This window comes from Neofelis nebulosa, chromosome 12 (assembly GCF_028018385.1).
Source record: "Neofelis nebulosa isolate mNeoNeb1 chromosome 12, mNeoNeb1.pri, whole genome shotgun sequence".
Lineage (NCBI taxonomy): Eukaryota > Metazoa > Chordata > Mammalia > Carnivora > Felidae > Neofelis > Neofelis nebulosa.
This window is the reverse complement of record NC_080793.1, coordinates 35,262,160-35,284,542: the sequence shown is the minus strand read 5'-3', so window position 1 is coordinate 35,284,542 and position 22,383 is coordinate 35,262,160. Positions and strand designations below refer to the sequence as shown.

The 22,383-nt window shown below is 48.5% G+C and overlaps 2 protein-coding genes across 3 annotated transcripts in view; one reads left to right on the top strand and one right to left on the bottom strand.

Moving 5' to 3' along the window:
• Positions 1 to 4,494, bottom strand: part of SHB (SH2 domain containing adaptor protein B) — a 137,432-nt gene extending 132,938 nt beyond the window's left edge. The window contains exon 1 of one of the 2 annotated variants that reach the window (XM_058694855.1): positions 3,155 to 4,494. In XM_058694855.1, coding sequence (XP_058550838.1) covers positions 3,155 to 3,868 — 714 coding nt within the window. In that variant the 5' untranslated portion in view covers positions 3,869 to 4,494. The remainder of the gene's footprint in view (positions 1 to 3,154) is intronic. The other variant, XM_058694853.1, reaches the window with a different exon arrangement.
• Positions 4,495 to 5,165: 671 nt separating this feature from the next.
• The window catches only part of ALDH1B1 (aldehyde dehydrogenase 1 family member B1), a 243,189-nt gene continuing 225,971 nt past the window's right edge, over positions 5,166 to 22,383 (top strand). Inside the window, exon 1 of the mRNA XM_058694851.1 lies at positions 5,166 to 5,411. The gene's annotated coding sequence lies outside the window, so the exon portion shown is untranslated. The remainder of the gene's footprint in view (positions 5,412 to 22,383) is intronic.

Sequence of the window (22,383 nt, the reverse complement as noted above, 5' to 3'; positions counted from 1 at the left end):
TGTGTGTGTGTGTGTGTGTGTGTGTGTGTGTGTGTGTGTGTGTGCGCGCGCGCGCACTATAGAACTCACTGGGAGAATAAAACGACGCCTAAGTGTGTGATACAGAGAGGCTCTGGTACTGAGGGAGGCAAGAGGTGGAACCCCTGTGGTGGGAGGTGGCACAGGAGGCACCGAAAAGGAGGATCTGTGGACCAACAGCTTCTACTTCACACCACAGTAACTCCCAACTGAGGCCTGATGTTAAAAACAAACATAGGGCCTGGCAGACAGGGTGGGGGGTGGGGAGGCATTCAACAGCCTTATGGGTTCTTGTCCTATCCCCAACAACTGATAGAAGGAAGCTGGGCCTGAGATTAAATGGAGTACCAGAAGTGGGTTTTCCTGGATCCATGTGTGAGAGGCAGAAGGAAGGCTCCGAGGTGTTCAGGGGTGATCTATAGTACGCCCGGGCTTCCAAAAGCTGTCTGGCTGAAAATAATGCCAAAACCAGGCTGCGATCTGACTGCCTGACCAGGAATGGGTGGTGGCCCCAGATGAGGAGACAGCCCCACACAGAGGGCAGAGATGAGGGGATCTAGAGTCTCTGCATCCCAAAGCAGTTCCAATCAGAAGACCCAGGGGGAGCGTTAAGGAGAAGCCACTTTACATCAATGGTCCTCAAAAGTGTGATACCAGGATCAGCAGCAAAGATCACCTGGGAACCTGTTAGAAATGCATTCTCAGGACCCACAGCAGGCTTGATGAATCAGTGTTTTAGAGAGCACTGCAAGTTCTGGTTTGAGAACCACTGTGTAGTGTGGCCCTCTGTGGTTTCCTCCCCTCTTCCTGGTTAAAAAGAACATCTGGTAGCTGTGATTCCTGTCTCTGGATCAGAACAATTTCTTAAAAGATCAAAGGTCTCAAAGTCACAACCTAGTAGGTGAAATGCAGCGAAGAGAGATAAAAAAAAATAATCTGCTAACCTCCCTTAGCAGCTAAATCCCTTCACTGGTCCTCACTGTGCTTAGCTTACAAGGTCCTTCCTAACCTGGGCCCTGATGCCCCTCTGGGGTCCTGCACAACTCTAACCTCTCGATACCAGCCACAAAGGCATCCCCTAAAGTGCCAAGCTCTCAGCAGCCAGCCATCGTCACCGCCCCTCCCCCACAATGGCCCTCCCTGACCACCTCCACTTCATTCCCTGCTGTAACAGCACTCCCATCACAGAACTCATCATTAGCACTGCAGCCTGGGCCATAAAATTCAAGGGGGGGCTGCTCCAAAACCCAATAGAGGAGGGCACAGAAAAGACCCATAAAATAACATGATGGTGAACGAAGCCAACTCTTAAACACATTTGACATTCTAGCTATAAAACACATTATCCCTCCCTCAGTATTTGAAATAGTCTTAATTGTAATTAGGAAAAAAAAATGCCTACTAAAGTTTTGAAAGCCATTAAAGAAAACTTTAGCAAGCAGCAGAACCACAAGCAGTGAGAGAGAAGGATTTGCCCGCCTGGGAGGTGGTCATGGAATAACACAGGGGACACAGAAGGTCAGCACCATTAACTGGGAATCTCTCTACCTTCACTGGTGGGGCCTTGCTCAAACCAACCATAATACCCGGGAACTTCAGAGTCTCCCAAGCCAGCACCTAGCCAAGCCTGAGCCATGCATAAGGCAGCAGAGAGCCTCTTTGGTGTTTCCCTCACAGATCAGCCGTAAGCCTTTGATCCTGGAGGCTCCCAGAGAAACCTCCCCCTCCTCCAAGGCAGCACCTGGGGGAACCACCTGGCTCCCAGCTTCTTGTAGGAAGCCCAGAGTTTATGCTTCAGAAGTGTGCCCCCTAACTGGTCCCAGAGGTAGGTGGGATCCTCCACTGACTGCCCACCCTTTAGCAGACCCAGATGAGAGGGGAGACTCTCAGGACCTGGGGCCTCAGAGAGAAGCCAAGCAGAGAAATTAAAAGAGGGGGATCCCTTTAGTCCTCCCGCTTGAAAAACAAAAAGATCCCTTTCCTAGCACCAGCTGGCAGGTAGGAGCCTGTCTCCCTTCTGTCTGGACATCCAGTCCTAAAAGGAACTCAGACTCTCTATCAGTCTTCCCCAGCCCACGCCTGGGCAAAAGTTTACCTTTGGGAAAATGTGGGGGTGATGAGGAGAACAAGAGGGACGTCAGCCTGACAGACATCGCAGGGCACTGGGCCTCAGATATAATCAAAACACTGCCTTCCACCATAAGTAGGCAGAACAAGTATTATTTTATGGGGAAGGGAGGGTGTCACAGGAGTGTGAAGGAGGAGGAGTGGGGGCCCAGTTTGGCTGTAACTGGTTTGCTTCAAAGAGAGGGATCAAAATGGCCTAATATGTGTGTGTGGGGGGGGGGGGGTTGTCATAAACTCATCCCCTACATTCCCGGTACAGTAGGGGGTGGGGTGGGATAAGGAAGAGGTGAGGAGTGGAGGGGTGAGTCTCCTTCCAGTCGGACGGATTGACTGACCGGACCCCCTTCTGTGCACGGCGGGAGCAACTGACTGGTCGAAGTGGAGAGATCCTGCAGGCAGCACATTTCAACCGGAAAAGCACGCGTGGGGGTTCCCGGTGCAGCTCCAGTACAAAAGGCCGCTCGGATTTGGCAACCTGGCGCGAGGGGTGGGGCAGGGCAGGGCTTTTAGAGGAATTTACAGATGCACGTTTAAAGACAGCCGGTCCGGATCTGCCACCAAGAGTGCTGCGTAATATCGGGCGAGTCCCTTCCCAGCTCTGGACCTCAGTTTCCCATCCACAGAATGGGGGGACGGGGTAAAGAAGAATAAATGCTCTTCTAAATCCGTGCCAGCTCTGACTTTCAGACTTCAGTCCTCGGGGGATGGAAGGGCTGGCTGTCTTTATCGGTCTAGGTTGGTAGGATGCTCCCGTCAGACTACTTCCGAAGGGGGCACCTGGCTGTGGGCCCAGAGAGGGGACGTTCTAGGAACAGCAGCTAAAGAGACTGTGTCAGGAGGCCGAGGATCCAGGATTAAGCGCATGCGAGGGGGCAGAACTAGGAAGCAGCGTGGGATCCCTGACCTCAGGGTCCTAGCCCCAAGCTGATGTAGGAACCAGAGCGTTGCCTCAGTTTACCCACGCGCACCGTGTCTCAGGAACCAGGGGTGAGACCAAGGGACGCCTTACCTTGTCCTTTTTACCGGCCCCGCTCTCCTCCGCGGCCGAGGCGGCACACTTGTTGAGCAGTTTCTTGCCACCGCAGGCCGTCGGACTCCAGGTGCGGCCGCCAGAGCAGGCACCCCCCGGGAGGTCTCCGGCACCGCCCGCGGCGCTCTCCACCTTGATGAGGCGGTGCTTCGGGGAGATGTAGCGCACCTCGGCCGGGGTGGCGGGCCGCCGCTCGCTGCTGCTGCGGTAGAGGTGCGGGGAGCCGGAGGACGAAGACGAGGACGCGGCGGCGCCTGCGCCGGAGGAGGCACAGCAGCAGCCTGCGGCGCCCGACGCGGACGAGGCTGAGAAGGCGCGCTGGCCCCCGCCCGGCTCCCCGCCGCCGCCGCAGTAGTCCAGGCGGCACATGGCGCGCAGTTTGCGCAGCGAAGAGCCAGGCCCGTTGTAGGGGTCCTCAAAGTCGCGCTCCTTCTGTGCGCGGTAGGCGCGGATGAGGTCGCTCGTGCTGCCGCTGTCGTCGGGCAGCGATCCCGACGAGGTCGAGAAGCAGGAGGCGGCGGCCGGACCGCAGGACGCCGAGGCGCCCGCGGGGGCTGGCGGCACGGCCTGGGGGGGCTGCGAGGGCCGCTCGCCCCGGCGCCGCTGCTCGCGGTAGTCCGGCCTCGGCGGCTGCGGGGGGCTCTTGGTCTTGCTGTTGCCCAAGCTGAAGTACTTGTTCAGCCACTTGGCCATGGCGAGAGGCCGCCTAGGGCCGCGGCGCGGGAGCCCGGTCCGCCGCCGCGGCCATTCGGAGAGCAGCGCTGCGGCCCAGGTCCCTCGGCGCCCCGGCCCCGGCGGGGGGCGTCCGGGGCGCCCGCTCCCGACGCCAAGTTCAAGTTCTCTCCGCCGCCTCCTGCCGGCGGATCCTGGCCTCCAGCAGCTGCAGCACCGCCCTCCGCCTCTGCCGCGCGCCTCCCCGGCTTCGGATCTGTCGCCCCTCACGGGCGCGTCTCATGGGATCCCGGCCCGCGGCCCCAAGGAGAGCGAAAGGCCCAGGCGCCCCCCGTCTGGTACACTCTGGCCGTGCGCTCCGCGGCGGAGCGCGCTCCTGTCCCGTCGGAACCGCAGCCTTCGCCTGGGCCGGAATCTGCGGCTGCTACGGGAACTTGTCGGCGTCCTCAGCCCCCCCTTCTTCCTTCCCAAGAGCGCTGGGGGCAGCCCGGCCCCCAGCCGGAGAGCAAGCAGGAGGGAGAGCGAACGAGCGACGGAGGAAGGCAGCCAGCGCCCGCCCGAGCCGTGCGCCCGTGCCCGTCCCGGCGGCGCCTGCCGCTGCTGCCGCCGCCGCCTCCCGACCCGCCGCGTGTGTGACACCCCGGCCGCCAGAGCCCGCCCCGCGCCGCGGCCCCGCCCTCCCCGGGCCTGCGCGCGCCCCGCCCCCCAGCCCGCCCCCGCAGGCTCCGCCCCGCCCACCCCCACGAGCCTGGCCGCCAGACCGCTGGCCCAAGCCCCGCCCTCCTCGTGCCCTGGTCTTCAGCAGGCGCAACTCTCCACCTCAGCACGCGCCGCCACCCGCGGCCGCCTCGGCGCCAGCCCTGGGGTGGCGCCTGAGGGCACTGGGGTCCCGCGGCGCTGCCGGCTCCGCCTCGCTCGGGGCCCGCCGCCGCCTGCGGCGTGAGGTTGCCAGTAGGAGCCCACCGCGCTCAGAGGCCAGACTTGTGCGCATCTCCGGGTGCCCGCGCGCCGTGCACCTCAGGGACCCCCACTGTTGGAGGGGGGACACGGGGGGTTAATTATCCCCGGACATTTCTAGTGTACAGCATGATCCGCTCGAGGGAAGTGCGGCCTGGGACCCCTCGGGGACAGGGTGCCTAATCCCCTTCTTGAAGGGACAGAGACTCCGGTCAGCCTCCGCGTGCCAGATCTTCGGAGGAGTCTCTATGCTAACGAGCGTGTTAGCAGTCGGGATGACTGATGCAGCCGGGGCCCGGCACCCTTCGCGGCGCCAGGCCGAGGGGAGGCCGGACGTTGGCTTCCCTTTTCACCCCGAGGAAGTCGGGGCTTTAACCCCGTGCACTGCCAACCCGAGGACCAAAGGAGGGCCACCCAGGTGGGCCTGGCTGCCACTTCCCGGTCTGGTGGCGCCGAAATGATGTCATCTCCACTAGTCTCTACTTAGCAACTTAAGATCGTCCTTTGATTATTGACCAAAACTGAGGAAACTGAGGCCGAGGGAGGGGGCCCGCTTGCCCAGTGAAGTTTCTCCTGAGAGGCGCCAGAGGAGCTGCCTGGAAACGAGGTAACTGCCACGAGAGCCGGTGCTCCTTTGAGTTTGACCGCCAAACCCCAGGGTATTATTAACCCTGAGGTGTGAGGACTGAGACCCCCAAGTCAGAGGAATTCCCTCAGAAGGCTGACTTATTAGGACAGTGGCCCTAATCATTAATCGACTCCACTTGCTACCTATGTTCGACTAGATGGGCTTTGGGGGGAGTCTATTCTTTTTTCGTATCCTGTAGGAAAAGTGGGACCTGTTAGGGCAGGTGGAAGGCCAGAGGCTCTTTTGGTCAGGACACAGCCCTGGCTCCCTGGCCATGCTAGATGTGGAGGTCCCATTCACAGTCTGAGAGCTGTCGCCTCTTTGCTGCCTGAGGCCACAGTGGGGAAGTGGCAGAACCAGGACTCCAACTTGGATCTTACTCTGAAGGCTGTGCTCTGGCCACTCAGCTGCACACAGTGATGTAATGGAATTGACTGCAGATTGTCCCTTCAGGATCAAGCCATTTGCTCTTTCCCTCTTTGGTCAGACAGGACTGTCATCCTCTATGAGCCAGTTAATTTTTTTAAACCCACCATTATAACTCCCACAGTCACAAAGCCCATCTACGCAGCCCCTTCTTTGCCTGAGATGTACCTACTTAACATTTCTCAGGAAATAATCTGTGTGTGTGCGTGTGTGTGTGTGTGTGTGTGTGTGTGTGAGGGGGGGGGGGGTGGGGAGAGAGGGAGAGAGGGAGAGAAATGTGTCTAGGGGATATTGGAAGACCCAGAAATTGACTTGGGCCAAAGTGTTTATTTCGGGTAACCCTAAACTGAAGTATCTCAAATTATCCTTTAAATCACTCCTCTGCTGTATCTGCTGTGTAAACACTTAATTATTCTGTAAGCAAGAGAGGCCCAAATAGAAAACCCAAAAGGCAAGGACATCTTCATTGTAAGCCCCTCCTTTCAACCAACCACAAATCCTCTCTGGCTCCCTCCCCTCTCATTTAAATGGTTTGTAGGCTCAGAAAAGAGGAGCGGCCATATCCTGGCAACAGGCCAGGCCACTCAGGACAAGAAAGTCTTCTTCAGGATCTGGAAACTTGTTGCCTGCATGTGGGTTGCACATGGAAAAATTATCTCTGCCTTTAGGTTTAGGTTTAGGAAGAAAAGTTATATTTCACAACTTATTTTTTCCATTTCACTTTCAGCGGACCATGGGGTTAGACCCACTTTTCCATGTGATGCCTCTGCTGGGGTATAATTTGCAAGCCGAAAATTATTGTAATGCTATAGTATTATGCCAAAAACTTCCAGAGCACTTGTGTATCTGCTCAACCCCAACACATTCTGTATATAATTAACCCTACTCATCAGCCCTGCGAGTTGGTGTTATTCCCAGTTTACAGATGGGGTAACTGGACGAAGGTAGTATTTACCTCAAGTAGTCAAAAACACATGGGTGTTTTCCTTTGGGAACTAGTGTAGACACAACTTAAAGGGCAGAGTCAGAAATAATCATTCTGAAAGGAAACAGAAAAGTTTCCTAAAGACTATGTTGGAGAAGTAGTATGTCAAATGGTTAAGGAGACAGGAACTCACAGGGAAAGGACTCAGAGCACTATAGGGGGTTAGAGCTAAACAGACTTTCCTTTCAGAGAAACAGCCACCCCATTTCACAGAGGGAAAACAAATGACTGAAGGGAGGAGATAGAATACAGAGACACACCTGGGGTTTGTACCCAGTCTCTTGATATCACAAACCCAACACTATGCCCATTCTGGCATTTTTTACTCTTAGCTCTCCCCTCCCCACCAACACTCATCTCTGATTTTCTTAACGGAATGGTTGAGTATGATCCTGTGTCTGTTTCTGCCCTGTCTCTATTTCTCACTTCAGGCCAAGCTGGGGACATGGCAGCTCTTTTCATCCTTCTTTCAGTATTTGGAGGTAGCTATGTTATTGATAGAGGCCTGGAAAAAATGATGCCACCAACCCAACAGACTCATCTACTTCTTTCAGTTTGGGCCAACAAATGTTAATGTCAGTCTCCTGCTGTGAGCCAGGCCCCAGGGCAGGAGTCTGGCCTGGAAGCATGAATTTGGGAGCCAATAGTGCTCTGAGAAGACCTGAGGCAAAACCTTCAGTCCTCCTAGACACCTTCTTTCATTCCTTCTTTCATTCCTGCTCCATCCAACCCTTCAGGAAGGAGTATTCAGAATCCTACCACTTCTCACCAACTCCACTGCTTCCACCCCAGTCCAACACTCCATCTCTTGCCTGGATCATCAGAGGCATCTGTTACCCATTTCCCTGCTTCTGTCTCAACACAGCAGCCAGTGATCCTATTAAAACTGAATCTGATTATGTCCCTCCTCTGCTCAAATCTCTCATTAAATCCCCATGTCCCTAAAAGTAAATGCCAAAATTCTTATAGTAGCCCATAAGGCCTTACATGACCTAGTCCCCTCAAATTCCTGACTTCTTTTTGTACTGTCCTCTCTCCTGCTCCAATCAGGCTGCCTCTTCCTGGTGTTTGTTGAACATTCTCACCTTGGAACCTTCCTACTACATCTCCTCTGCCTAGAATGCTTTCTCCCAGCTGTCCCCATGGGTCATCCTTCCTTCCCTTCAGGTCTGTATTTAAACATCACACACTCAGTGAGGCCTCCCCTGGGTACCATTTCTAGAATTGTTTCCCCACTCAACACTTCCTATCCTTCCCTGGTTTGTTTTCCTGAGTATCACTCAACTCCATCTCATGCAGAGCATATTTTACTTATTTTTTGTTTGTCTGTTATTCCTTGTCTTGCCCCACAATGGGAAAGGGATCTTTGCTTTTGTTCACTGCATATCTCCAGTGTCTAGGACACTGCCTGACACCTAGTAGGCACATGATGAATATTTGTTCAGGTGAACAAGTAAATGTGAGTGGGCGATCACGAAGGGTAGAAAGGCAGAGAGCTAAAGCTTGACATCTCTGCCGTGGACCCGGTGCTAGTGGCTATTAACTTTGATCTGGAGGTGGGAGCATATCAGACTTTTTTTTGAAAGTTTTTGAAGCAAGCGTGTTCTGGTGTTCTGTTCCCATGCTATGTCTCTAAAGCAGAGGAAGCAGAATGAAATTTATGCCTGACTTCCCAGCATCCGAAGGGGGTTCCAAGAAGGTTGTGGCATCCAGGTAGCCCCCTTCCACAAGAGTCCCAGTCATGCTGGAATGCAAGCCTGTCCTTGTGTCACTGAGCCAGCTCTATTCTCTCCACCTCGAGTACAACTAATCTTAGGAATCTCATTATGGGTCGAAAGATAATCCTCTATATCTAGATTAAAGGCTGTGTTTTGACCATTACCACACATTGAGCATTGAGCCGACAGTTTAATTGAACTGTTTATGCCGCTGCCTTGATCTCTTCCCAGAGAATTTACAACTAATTCTGAGTGTCTCTGCGAATTAAGTGGGCCTCTCCCAACATGCTTTGCCTGAAGTTTGCCTGTGCCAAATCCCACTTGTCCTTGTGTTACCCAATTATGCACTCTTGCTCACAACTGTCTCTGCTGGTACCACTTCCAGTCCACTTCCTCCCTGAGGTGGCCATTAAAGATATGGCTCTGGGAATGGCCACATCCTAGGACAGCCTCTGTGATACCTGCAGCAGCAGAAAGGGGGTGGAGGTGAGGATTGGCATGGGAGCAGAGAGAACATAAATCATACTGATTCCTTTGAAGTCACCTCCAGGCAACTGACAATGACCTCCTAACTAGAAAAGGTACAAGTGTCTTTAGCACAGTTAAGTGTGATGGAAGGAAAAGAGCTCTGGACTGAGGTCAAGACTCCTGAGTTCTTATCCTGGCTGTCTTCTGACTTCCTATGTGACCTGTGAGGCCTTGCTCTTACTATTTATAAAATAGGAGCTGGCAGATCATTGTTTCTCATTCTGTGTTATGGAAGTGTCTAAGAGTAGGGTTGCCAAATTTAGAAAAAACAAAACAATAATAGCAAAAAAAGACATCCATGCAATATTTGGGACATATTTACAGTGAAACACTATTCATTGTTTATCTGAAATTCAAATTTAACTGGGTGTCCTATATTTGTCTGTCCATGTGGGAGATAAAAAAGGCTCCCAACCCCTAGCCTAGCCTCTGCTAATGAAATGGACAAGAGCAGATGTTCTTAACCCTGGCTGAACATTATAATCACCTACACAGCTTATATAGTACCAGTGACCAGTCTGTATTCCAGACCAGTTAAGTCAGAATTTCTGGTGGTGGATTCAGGCATTGTATTTTTTTTTTTTTTTAATTAAAAAACCCCTTCAGTGAGTCCAATGTGCAGCCAAGTTTGAAAACCACTGGACTAGAGCAGGGGCTCTCAAAGTGAGGTCCCTGGGCCAGAGCATCAGCTTCATCTGAGAACTTGTTAGTAATACAAATATTGGCAGGGAAGGGGAGAAGAAAGAAAGAAGGAAAAAAAGAGAAGAAGGAAGAGGAAGGGAGGGAGGGAAGAAGAAAGGAAGGAAGGAAAAAATAAAAGGAAATATAAATTGTCATTCTGACTTCCAGACTTTCAGAATTAGAAGCTAGGGGTTATAGCCCAGCAAGCCTTCCAGGTAATTCTGCTGTAGCTAAAGTCTGAGAACCAGTTTTAAAGTTCCTTAGATAACAACAATGACCTGTCTTTTGGGGCCTGATATATATGTGGGTGCTAGGAAAGCAAATTAGTTGAATTGCTTTTCAGTGATGCATCCTAATGGTCAAACATCTGGCAATTACAGCATAAATTATAGAGGTTGCAAACCCACTGGGTACAATAGCTTTTTCAGTCCCAACCATCAGTCTGATAGCAGTCTTGAAGGCTACCATTGGCACCTGAAGCTTATTGCCAATAGGACAAGGTAGTCTGGGAAGAGCCAGAAATGGACTACAAGTGTCTGAGGGCATAAAGTTCTGGGTCAGGCAACCTGAAGGCCCAGCAGAAAGGGGCTGTGGAGCCCGTGGGCAAGGAAGAAGTGGAAAGTGTGGCAGAAAGAAACCACAGGTGGGGGGTACATTAGGTCAGCCCAGGTCCCAAGGAGACTGGGGCAGTGAATATCAGGGGTGTCTCCAGGGCTGGTTAGGCCAAGTCACACTGCTTCTGTGAGGAACCAGCACCAGGGCAGGCCAAAGTTGATGCAGACTAGAGCAGGTGGGTAGCAGAGGTGGAGAAGGGAGGCTATCCTTGCTTTGCTTTGCTTTGTTCTGTGTTAAGAGGCAAGTGGTGTTCAAGAACAGAGCAGCATTTTTGCTGCAGTGGAGGAGGGCTTAAATGCAAGCCCACTAGCATACCAGGTTTTCTCTGGGGGTCTCACATTTAGGTTTCTTTGCTTCTGGGATGCCAGGTGCCCAGAATATGTGACTCTCTTGTCCTTGAGAGACATCTGGAGGGCAGGTAGCAGGGACTGTGCATTATTCATTTCTGTCCACCCCCAGGCTTTGCTCAGTGCCTGCCAAAAGCTAGGCCCTGAGTGACTGTGTGTGGAATCGAATCCAATAGAGATCCAACAAATCATCGTTCTTATGTATGAGTTATCACCTCAGGCCCTAATAAACCACACCACTGAGAGAGCCCAGACATTCCACATGCAAAAGGGCACTTGTCACCCTTGGAGAGTCATTGCAGACTTTCCTCCTTGCTGCCTTCCTTTCTCCCTTCCTTCCACTGAGCACCACTCCTGTGCAAGGCCAGATGTTACTGACCAGCTTTGCCATGAGGGCTTTTCGCTTTGTAGGGAACAACTGAAAAAAGAAGGCAAGAGGCAGCAAACATTGAAACCTCCATGATCACACTTACATGGGTTCTGATGTGAATCGCTTTGTGCTAGTGTGTACAACTGTAAATCTGAGGAGTTTAATCTGCTTCTCCTCATCTCCAAAGTAAACTTCGGAGTTCCTGAAAAGGTGAAATTTATTACTTCAAGCCCTACAGTTGGGAAAGTGATTTATATCCTGCACAAAAAATGTTCTTTTGATGCAGTTTCCATCCTCTCACTTTGGCTGTAACATTTAAAGACAAGTTTTTTATGTTTTATTTATTTTTTGAGAGAAGGTGAGCGGAAAAGGGGCAGAGCGGGGGAGGAAAGAGGATCCCAAGTGGGCTGTACTCTGACAGGGTGACAGCGGCAAGCCCGCTGTGGGGCTTGAACTCAAGACACGAGATCATGACCTGAGCCAAAGTAGGATGCTCAACCAACTGAGCCACCCAGGTGCCCCTAAAGACAGTTTTTAAAAGTCACTTTCCATGCCTAGTTTTCTCCCACTACACTTTATGTTTTTCCTTGAATTAAAATGGTTACCATGCTGCCATCTGAGGCTTTCCTAAGTGGGATACATTGGTCTTAGCCAAAGCCAGGAAAGAGTTAAAGTTGCAAATGGCAGTCTGTCTTCTATCTCAGTTTGGGGGTGGGGTGGTGGAGACTGCCCAATTGTGTGTCCTTCTCTTTCCTTCCCTAGGGCTGAGTGCAGGATATTGAGTCTCCCAAAATAACTCAGACCCTAGGGGTAAATGCCTGCTGGGAATAGGGGATTCTCTAGATCAGAGGGAACTTTCAAGGCCAAAAGATCTGATCTGGGCTTAAAGAGAGAAGAGCTCAGCCACTTTACACCGAACAACCACTAACCAGTCCTTACCAAGTCACCGGGAAACCAGGTATCGGCTTCTTTCACCAAGCTGGCATCCAAGAGAACGATCATACTCAGATGGAGTCCCTTAAGGCCAATGGGTACGGCTTGGAGAGGCACTGACAGATGGGGGCAGAATCTCAGTGAGCCTCTAGGTCATTGGAATTTCTGGAGCTCTTGGAGTTTACAAGGTGCTGTAGAATCACTGCTTATTGCACATGTTCAGAGGAGGGAGCTGTTGGTTTTCAGCTTCCCAGAGTCATGGTGAGTGAAAAGGATCCTTCTGCCCAGTTCTCAGTGCCCACTCTGATTCATTTGGTCCTAATGTTCAGAGAGTGATGAACTTGGGGGCTCTAGACTGTGGGCTCACTTCACCCCCAAGACTGGAGCAACATTTCATTCATATACTTTGGATCTGGAGCTAGCAAACCCAGAGAAAAGTATTGCTTTCTTCATGAATTTCCAGCTTTTATTTTTATAGCTCTATTCATATTTCCATTTGCTCCGATTTGTGGACATCTTTGTGGTGGATAACCTTTTTATGTTATTGTTAGGCTTTCACCATAGGAATTCACTTCTCCAATTACCACTTTAGCTATAAAGTGGCATATCCACCATGGCCACGGTGTGGGTCCGGGAGCTCAGGCTTGAGAATCACCTAGAAAACAGTCAGAATGTATACTCGCAAAACCACTGCAGAGAAGCTGACTCAGATCCTAGTGGGTGGGGCCCAGGAATTTGCATTTTTACATGAACCACAGCTGGTTCTCCTCAGATGGGACAGGGACCCCACTTTGAGAAGCTCCAGCTCATCTCTGAGCTCCAATCCATGACATGAGCCAACAAGTTGTGTGTGAAGGCATTTTTGACTTTTTGTTCTTGTGGTCTGATCTTCAGAGGGTCAGCCTGCCTGCATCTCACTCAGGCAGGCAGGCAGCCTGCCTCTGGTAAGTGTCTCTGCAGGGCACCATGTAGCCTCCAGTTGTGCATTCCTATTTATCCTGAGCAAATCTCCCTCAGTGGCCAGTTAATTGGATTCTGAGAAGTGTAGATTAGGCTGGAGGAAGAGGAGAGAACAGATGTGAACACTGAGAACACAGAGAACAGTGTACTGGCCACTGTGCTCCAGGCTTCACACCAATGGTATCTGCCAACGTCCTGTAGAAACACTCACGTTGGGCCTTAACACTGCCATTTTCCAGCTGAGGAGACGAGGGCTCTGAGATCACACAGCTAGTTGTGGTAGACTCAGATATGTTCAACTTAAAGGACTTCCTCTTTTCTGGTCTTTTTCTTGGGGGTTGGGGAGGAATGGATGCATTTATAATTTTTCCCTTTTTATTTTGAAAAATTTCACACTACCGAAAAATTGCAAGAATAATACAATCAACCCCAGACTCTTTAATTGTTAGCATTTTGCCACATCTGCACTCTTATCTAATTGTGCTAATCCATTTGAGAATTTTGAAGCATTGTGTTGAATTACTCCTAAATAGTTCAGCCCATCTCAGAAGAAAAAGGGCATTCCTCCACAAAACCACAATGAAATGATCATACTTGGGAAGTTTAACATTAGTACATTGTAGAGGCTGCTTTTAGACAACAGGTTTGAGCAATGAAAACTTGATCAAGGCAAAAGGTCCCACAGCAATGCCCTGGCTGAATACAGACAGGTTCATCAGGCCACCCACCTCAAAATATCCATAGAACCTAACTAACCAATGGGCTATTTACAACCAGGTACAGTTATCAAAAAAAGGAAAATTCTGTATGTCCCCATACTTCCTTCCTTCCCCATTTTTTTAAAAGCATGCTTTGCACCCAATGTGGGGCTTGAATTCTTGACCCTGAGTTTAAGAGTCTCATGCTCTACCAACCGAGCCAGCCAGGCACCTCTGCCCTGGCACTGACCCCAACCTTCCTCCAGCTTCTACCTGATCGTCACCCCACATTTTAGGGGTCTCCATCCCATTGAGAGAGACATATATTACTATTTAATAACTGGTAATTACTTTACCAATTGTTTGTAAATGTCCATTATAGCTTTTTTTTTTTTTTTTGATTCAGCATTCAATCTAGGATCACTCACTGCATTTACTTGTCACATCTCCTTAGTGCCTTTTCATCTAGAATGGTATTCCAGTTTTTGTTTTTTATCTTTTGTAACCCTGACATTTTTTAAGAGACCAGGCCTGTTGTTTTACAGAATATCCCTCAATTTGGATTTGTTGGATTGTTTCCTCATGACGTATTCTTCTCAGGCTTCATGTCAGAGGGACAAAAGATATGCCCTTTTGGTTTGTCCTCCACAGTCTCTTGCCAGGTGAGGATACAGTTAAAAAGACTAGTGGTAGGAAGAAAAGCAGCATAGGTTTGAGGAATCAAGGCAGGTTTTGAAGAGCAACAGAAGCAAGTTCAAGTCCTGGCTCTGATCTCTAGCTGATTGACCTTAGACACAACCTACCAAAATACCTTAAGTACAACTCAAAATATCCTGTTTCTTCTAACACATCTCCCAGCTGCACCTTTTTCTATGCTTCCACATTTTTTCCCATTCTAGGGCACTTCTGTCCTTATGGCCTCCTTTCTGTCGCCCATGCCCCAATCTGTCCCACATGTACTACCATTAGTTGCCCTAAAATGTGTCCTTTGCTATCATATTCACCTGACTTCCTTCTTCCTCAGTACATCAAGTCTGAATGTCTGGTAGTCAACACCTTCCATTGTTGGACCTCATCCCACCCTACCTGACCTTACCTCCCTGTGTTTCCCATGGGGAAATGTGATTGCTCTTGATTTGGCTGCTAGCACATCTTTTCTCTTCCCTCATTAGAGTGATGACCCTTCCCTTCCACTGTTGGGTATATATACATGTATTGGTTAGAGTATGGTCACAAACAGGAGCTGCTGGAATTTAAAGTAGGACAGTATTGGGGCTCCTGGGTGGCTCAGTCGATTGAGCACCTGACTTTGGCTCAGGTCATGATCTCACAGCTCATGAGTTCGAGTCCCACATCAGACTTTGTCTGTGCTGACAGCTCAGAGCCTGGAGCCTGCTTCAGATTCTGTGTCTCCCTCTCTCCCTCTCTGCCCTTCCATCTCTTACACTCTGTCTTTTGCTCTCTCTCAAAAATAAACATTAAAAAAATAAAGTAGGAAGATATTTAATAAAGGGAATTAAGTACTTACAAAATCATTGAAAAGTCTGCACAAAGGTCAAGGAAGGCCACCAGTTTTGTCACTAGCTCTCCTAGATAGGAATTGGAAGAAACTTGGGAAACCAAGAGAGATGATCACAGCTGCCTTCAATCTTGAGGCCCAAGTTTTTCAGGAATATACTTAAAGGCCACTGCAAAATGTCATGTCTCCTTAAGCCTCAAGTTTGACGTTGCCAGAAGAACAAAAATCTGGCTTCTGCCTTATTCTGCCTTCCACATCTTGGCAAGTGTTTCTCACTCATATGTTCTACTCTAGGGTATGTAGATAGGGACTCTGGGACATGTCCTTCCCAAGCATCTAGACACCGTGGTATAGGGAAGAGCATAGAAGGAATGCTGGGTCAATAAATGTCTTTCCCTGAGACTCTGCTGATGGAGCTAGTGAGAAAAACTTTCTCTGTTTTCTGTGATTATAGCTGAAAGCATATGAAACTGCTTTCTGTGGAAGCCATCTTTCCTGTCTTTTGGAGGGAGCTCAGATGTGGCAGGAGAGAATGGGGCCCTCAAAAGATGACAGAGTGAAAAACAGAGCTGGAGATCAAGAAGGAGACAGAGAGAGAGAGAGAGAGCAAGCTGATAAGATTGTGTCAGCCCTGGATTTGGTCATATGACCTTTGCCAGTACTATCCATGTCATTCTCAGTTATTGCAATCCATAAATTTCTTTTTTTGCCTAAGCTAATTTAAGTTGGATTTCTGTTATGACCAAAAGGGTCCTAATGAATAGTGGGAGGGATACATGTAAACATTACACAGAGTGTGGTATGTGCTATACAAAGAGGAGTAACAAAGTGGTATGAGCACCCAGAGACCATGTAAGAAGGGAGCTCATCTCCATTTTATCTGGGAAATGTTATTTTAGCTGTAGCTTTTATATTAGTTGTTACTTCTCATGGCCTTTGCTTCCTTTCAGAATACTCCTCTTCCTTTTCTTCTTGTGGTATTGTGATTTATAATAAATATATATTTGGTCTGTATCCTGTTCCTAGCACAGAGTTCCCAAGACCCTTGGAATTTATTATGTGTTAACAGCATAAAAGTGAAGTGTTGTCTTTTGTTATTCATAGCAAGCCCTTTTCAACCACACCTGTTTATGTTAATGAAGTGACTTTTGGAAAGCCCCTAAAAATGGGGGCTGGTTGCCAGGGGAACCAACCTAGTGATTAGAGCCTTGAAACTGTCAGGATCCACCCTCCTCTCCAGGAAGGAGCTGAATTAATCACCAATAACCAATGATTTGATCAATCATGCCTAAGTAATGAAGCCTCGGTAAAAGCCCAAAAAGATGGAGTTCAGAGAGCTTCCAGGTTGGACAACACAGAGATGTGGGGAGAGAGGCATGAAAGCTTCTCACCCCTTCTCACATAACTTGCCCTAACCACCATCTTTTATTTAGCTGTTCCTGAGTTGTAGCCTTTTGTAATGAACCTGTGATCTAGTGAGTTAACTTTTCCTGAGTTCTGTGAGATGCTTTAGCAAATTAATCAAACCCTAGGAGGGGGTTGTGGGAACCTCCCAGTTACAACTGGCTGGTCGGAAACACAGGTAACTTGGACTTGCAATTGCAATTGGCATCCAAAATGGGGCAGGGGTGGGCAGTCTTGTGGGATGGAACACTTAACCTATGAGATCTGACGCTATCTCCAGGTAGATAGTGTGAGAATTGAGTTAAATTGGGGGATACTCAGCTGATGTTGTACAATTGCTTGATATGTGAAAAACCCACACACCTGGTATCAGAAGTAGTGTGGTAGCATTGTGAGAGTAAAGGAAACATATAGAAATGTTTTTCTATACTCTTCTATTTTTAAGATACTTCCTGTCTTCCAAATACCAGTTCAAATCTGCTCTCTCCGGGGGCCTCCCTACCCAGTTCACCCCAATTCTAAATTCTTGAAGTTCTTGGCACAGAACAGTTGAACATAAAATTATTTTTAATTTTTGTGTGTTTTGACTTCTCTTATTAAATGTAAACTAACTCCTCAAGGCTATGGACTACATCTTACTTCCTCTCTGCATCACCCATCCCCAGGTTTATCACCATTGATGGTGCCTAGTTGATACTTGGGAGTTGGCGGATTGATAAACTCAGTGGAGAGGCTGAAGTTGCCATGGGCAATTAACTGGAGGGGTAGGAGTGGAGGAGAGGAATGCTGTCCAGGTACTAGCCCTCCAGGAATAAGGAAGCCTTTCCAAATATGCTTGGCAAAAAGAGGTGGACATGGAGTCCCAAGCAATCCCTATCCTAGTGGCCACAGGGGGGCGGCAGAGGGTATGGCCCAGGTGTAAGGTATAGATACGGCAGCTGGATGAGCCAACCAGTCAGCTAGCTGAGCCGCATTGGAAAGATCTTGGTCTAAGAAACTTCCACAGGATGAGGTGGGCCTCCTAGCAGAAAGCCTGGAAAGCAGGGTACCTGGACCAAGGTTAGGAAAGCCAAAGGATGAACAGATGGATGGTGGACATCAATAGGCATCTAAGGATGATCAGAACCCTCCAAAATCAAAGTGAGTGAACTTTAAGAGATCTAGATATTTTCTTAAGGACAAAGGGGTGCCTCAATGCCTTGGCAAAGGAAGCAGGAAGTCCAAACGTGGTATAGTGGTAAGGGCAAAGACTGGAAAGCAGGAGACTTAGAGTTTCATCTCTAAGCTTATAGGTCCTCAGCCCTCATGAATGTTTTTGCCGTATGACTTAAGCAATGACTTTCTCCTCCCTGAGCCTCAGGTGTCTGATCTTATACAAAGAGGATTGGTGTCTGGAGACTCAGAGACCAGTCCTATCTTTGCCCTGGGCCCCCATGGTGGCCAGGAATCCTTCTTGCTTGACTGGTCTCTGGGGTTATGTGAATAAAGCAGTTCAGTTGGACATAAAGACATATCTTCGTTACCCCTGTGTGTGTACACCTGCTCTCTTTAAAACTGTTGATGGGCCCTGACCCATGGAATCAGGGCTATTCAAAGACCTTTAGAGAAGTTAAGCAGTCTAACTTTTAGATGCACCATCCCATGTCACAGCACACATCAAAGTGTCCCCACATCCCATAGTAAATTCAGTTATTTCTGCTTTAAAATAATCTTGAAGGTGCTTTTATAATTTTGCTTTCAAGATTATTTTGCTAATTTAATTTCCAATGGCTATGATTTCTTGAAATCATGGTGCATAGTTAGGAATTCCTTGAAGTGAAAGAACCCACTAATTGTTTTTAGATATAATAAGCTTTTTATGCCTACCAAATTGAGCAAGTTAGGGAGTTGACATGTATTTTGTGGACATTTAGGGTTTATTTTTTAAGTTTCTTTTGAGAGAGAGAGAGAGAGAGCGTGTGTGCACATGCGTGAGCATGATTGAGGGAGGGGCAGAGAGAGAGAGAGAGAGAGAGAGAGAATCCCAAGTAGGCTCTGTGTTGTCAGCACAGAGCCCTATGTGGGGCTCAACCTCACAAATCTGAGATCATGACCTGAGCCAAAATCAAGAGTTGACACTTAACCAACTGAGCCACCCAGGTGCCCAGACATTTAGTTAATTTTTGATTTTGGATTTTCATTTTGCATCTTGGAGTCAACAAGAATGTATGTGGTGTGCAAATATTTTTCTAGGCTCTTGAAAAGCTTGTATATCTTCAGTCCTGTGTATATGACACCTGATGAATAAAACCCCCCTACCTGAGGCAGCTGAGACAGAGTTGGTGGTGGGGGAGGATCATTTCTTTCAGTTGTTACATTTTATTTCATGTCCCCTGGTCTGGAAGCCTGAGTGAGCTGTGAGTGCATCAACAAGAAAAGGATGCCTCCTCCTACTTCCCTTTAATCTCTGAAACTTCATCGTAGCCATATCTTACAGCCAAGTCACACAGGCAGGCACGAAGGTGGCAGAATTTCCCTGCTCCAGAGGTTTTGTAAGGCTGGGTTCCTCCCAGCCCTCTCAGGCATACCACATTCAAGCTGGACACCATCCCCATTGTCAGTGTTTCCTCAGAAATCATTATCTCACAAAGGGCGATATCTCACCAGAGAATTTGTTTTCTCTTGCTGATAATTTCTCTCCATAAACATTTTTGAGACAGATGAATAGGTGTACCTTTCTGGAACAGCAGGCAGATGCTGGGGCGTGAAATGACTTTGTGAGGCATGTTTTATGGATGAGAGGAGGGGCCCGAGGGCCGCCTTTGATTTCCCCAGCCTCTGACCTGGCTGCTGATCAGGTTCCTGTTCTGCAAGTGACCATCCACTTCACTCGCTACTGCTCAACTGAAGTTTTTTTTTTTTTTTTTTTTTTAATTTTTAACTATAGAGAGAAAGAGAGTGCAAACAGTGGGGAGGGGCAGAGGGAGAGAGAGAGAATCTCAAGCAAGGTCCGTGCTCAGCACAGAGCCCAATCATGGTCGTGATCCCACAACCATGGGATCATGACCTGAGCTGAAATCAAGAGTTGGACGCTTAATTGACTGAGCCACCCAGGTGCCCCTCACCTGAATCTTTAAAGCCCCACCTTGGGCAGAAGCTACAGAGACTATCAAAGAGTTGGCACAAAATACCACCAGTCTGTAACACTCTGGGTCTGCTATGAAGACGTAGGCCCCCCAGGTGCATTTCACAGCCAGTACTACAGTCTTCAGATACTTTATTATGCTGGCATTTTTTTTTTTTTTAATTTCTCTCTCTCCTTCTCTCCCTTTATACAACTATGAAGGGAATGAATTCCTTTCCATCATGGTGTTAATGAATCTCAAAGGAAAAAAAAACAAAGGAGATGGGATCTCAGAAAAATAAAGAAGATAACATAAAAACAGCAGACACAGTGACCTTCAACAAAATGAACAAATGTGGGATTTTTCCGTTCATCTCTGTCTGGGGGATGGGGAGGGTGATTGTTAATAACAAAGTGGCACCGAATGACTTGCTGACAGTTCATCAGGGTCCCTCTAAAGCCCGGAATCAACAATGCCAAATGAGTCATGAAGGTGGCAGACCGCACAGGAGTGACAGGGTGGGGGACAGGATGGTGACACAGAGCTCAGGCCCAGGGCATAGGCTCCATAAAAGGTTTATTCCTACCTCAGGGTAGGGTTGCCAGGTTGAGCAAATAAAAACGTAGGATCCCCAGTTATATTTGAATTTCAGGTAACAAATAAATTTTTAGTATATTTGGGACATGTACTAAAAATTCAGATATATTGTTTATTTGAAATTCAAATTTAACTAGGCTTCCTGTATTTTCTCTGACAGCCCTACCCCAGAGACACCAGTACTTCTCATCATTTTCTAAGTACTAAACACTTTTCTAGGTTCAAGCTCCACCAGAAAGAGACTCCCTCCAGTCCCAGCTTTTGAATCCTACACTGTCTTACAGGTCCAATTCAAATGCCACATTTTTGGAAGATTTTCCCCCTAAATCATTTCCTCCTTCCTTTCTGTCCTCTGGCCCCATAGCATTTTATTTACGATTTTGGTTTATATTTAGTTGCTTATAAGCCTATTTCCCCCTCCAGACTGGGAGCAACTCAGAGGCATGGGCAATATATAGATTCTTTTTCCCATGGCCCACAATATAGCTTCGTTTGCACCTCATGTGTAGTCCATACTCTGAATGCTGAATGAATGAGTGAATGAATGATCATGGCTAACATACATTGAGTGCTGACTGACTATATGCCAGGCATGGTTCTCAGCACTTGTCATGGATTTAATGTTTGAATAACCCTCTGAGGGAGGCACCATTTTTATGTCCATCTTAACAATGCAGAAATGGAGGCACAGAGAAGCTAAGTAAATACCCATAATCACACAGCAAATAAGGGGCAAAGCTGGGATTTGAACCCAGGCAGTATGGCTCTTCACCTCTGTAATACATTGAAACAATAGGTGAACAGAAGAATACATGGAAGAACAAATGGAAGAATGCACAAGCAGAGACAGGAAGCAGGTATTATGATAGGAGGACACAAGAAGGGGAACCCAAGGTAGGTGTTAGAGCAGAAGCTGGAGGAGTCAGGGAGACTATTAAGAAGGCAAGCTGAGGGATGTACCTAGGCACATCAGTGAGTTAAAAGGCAGCTCAGCAGTGGAAGGGGCTGATCTTTCCAGGTTTCTGCTTTGGAAACCAATCCTTGTAGAGGGTTTGCAAACCCTCTGCAACTCTGCAGGGGCCTCACTGTAACTCTCTTCCCAGCTTCCTGCCCCAACCTTCTTCCTCCAGGGGCAGAACCTACCTCTGCTCTCTTAAGAGACTCAGACCAGTGGGATTCTAAGGCCCATCCAGTCTTTCCCCAGAGCTCTCAGCTAAGAGTCAACGGGCTTGGTGCCAACACCCTCTTTGCTCCTGGGCTCCCGTCCCTCTGTGTCTGGTGCACTTCTGCCTGGCCCTTGCCATGGGTGTGACACGTGTGTTACACAAAGGAACCAATGTGATCCATGGGAGGGTGATTATGGACCCAAGTCGGAGCACTGCCAAGGTTATTATAGTAACATAATACTTCCTCTTCAAGTCTGTGGAAATAGCAGACAGTAGCCTACTCATACCATCAACCTAGTCTTTTCTTTTTTAATTGTGGTAGAAAACACAGAACATAAAATTTACCATCAAAATCACTTTTAAGTGTACAGTTCAATAGTGTTGAGTATATTCACATTGTTGCAAAACAGATCTCCAGAACTTTTTCATCTTGTAAAACTGGAACTCTGGGGGTACCTGGGTGGCTCAGTCGCTTAAGCCTTCAGCTTTGGCTCAGGTTATGATCTCATGATTCATGAGCTCGAGCTCCACGTTGGGCTCTGTGCTGACAGAGCCTGGAGTCAGCTTCAGATTCTGTGTCTCCCTCTCTCTCTCTGTCCCTCCCCTGCTTGTGAGCTCTCTCTCTCTCAAAACAAACAAACAAACAAACACAGTAAAATTGAAACTCTATGCATACTGAACAACTCCTCTTTCCTTCTGCCCTGATAGCCTAGAGACAGAGAGCTCTTCTAATTTTGTCAATGACTTTGTGACTGTGGCCAAGTTGTACAACCTCTGAATTTCCATCTGCTCACTAGGGACAAGGCCTTCTTCTCTTCTCTCCCTGCTCCACCCTGACATTTCCTCAAGGAAAAGATAGCAAAGGAGAGCCAGGGAATGACTTGTTAGATATGCCTGCAC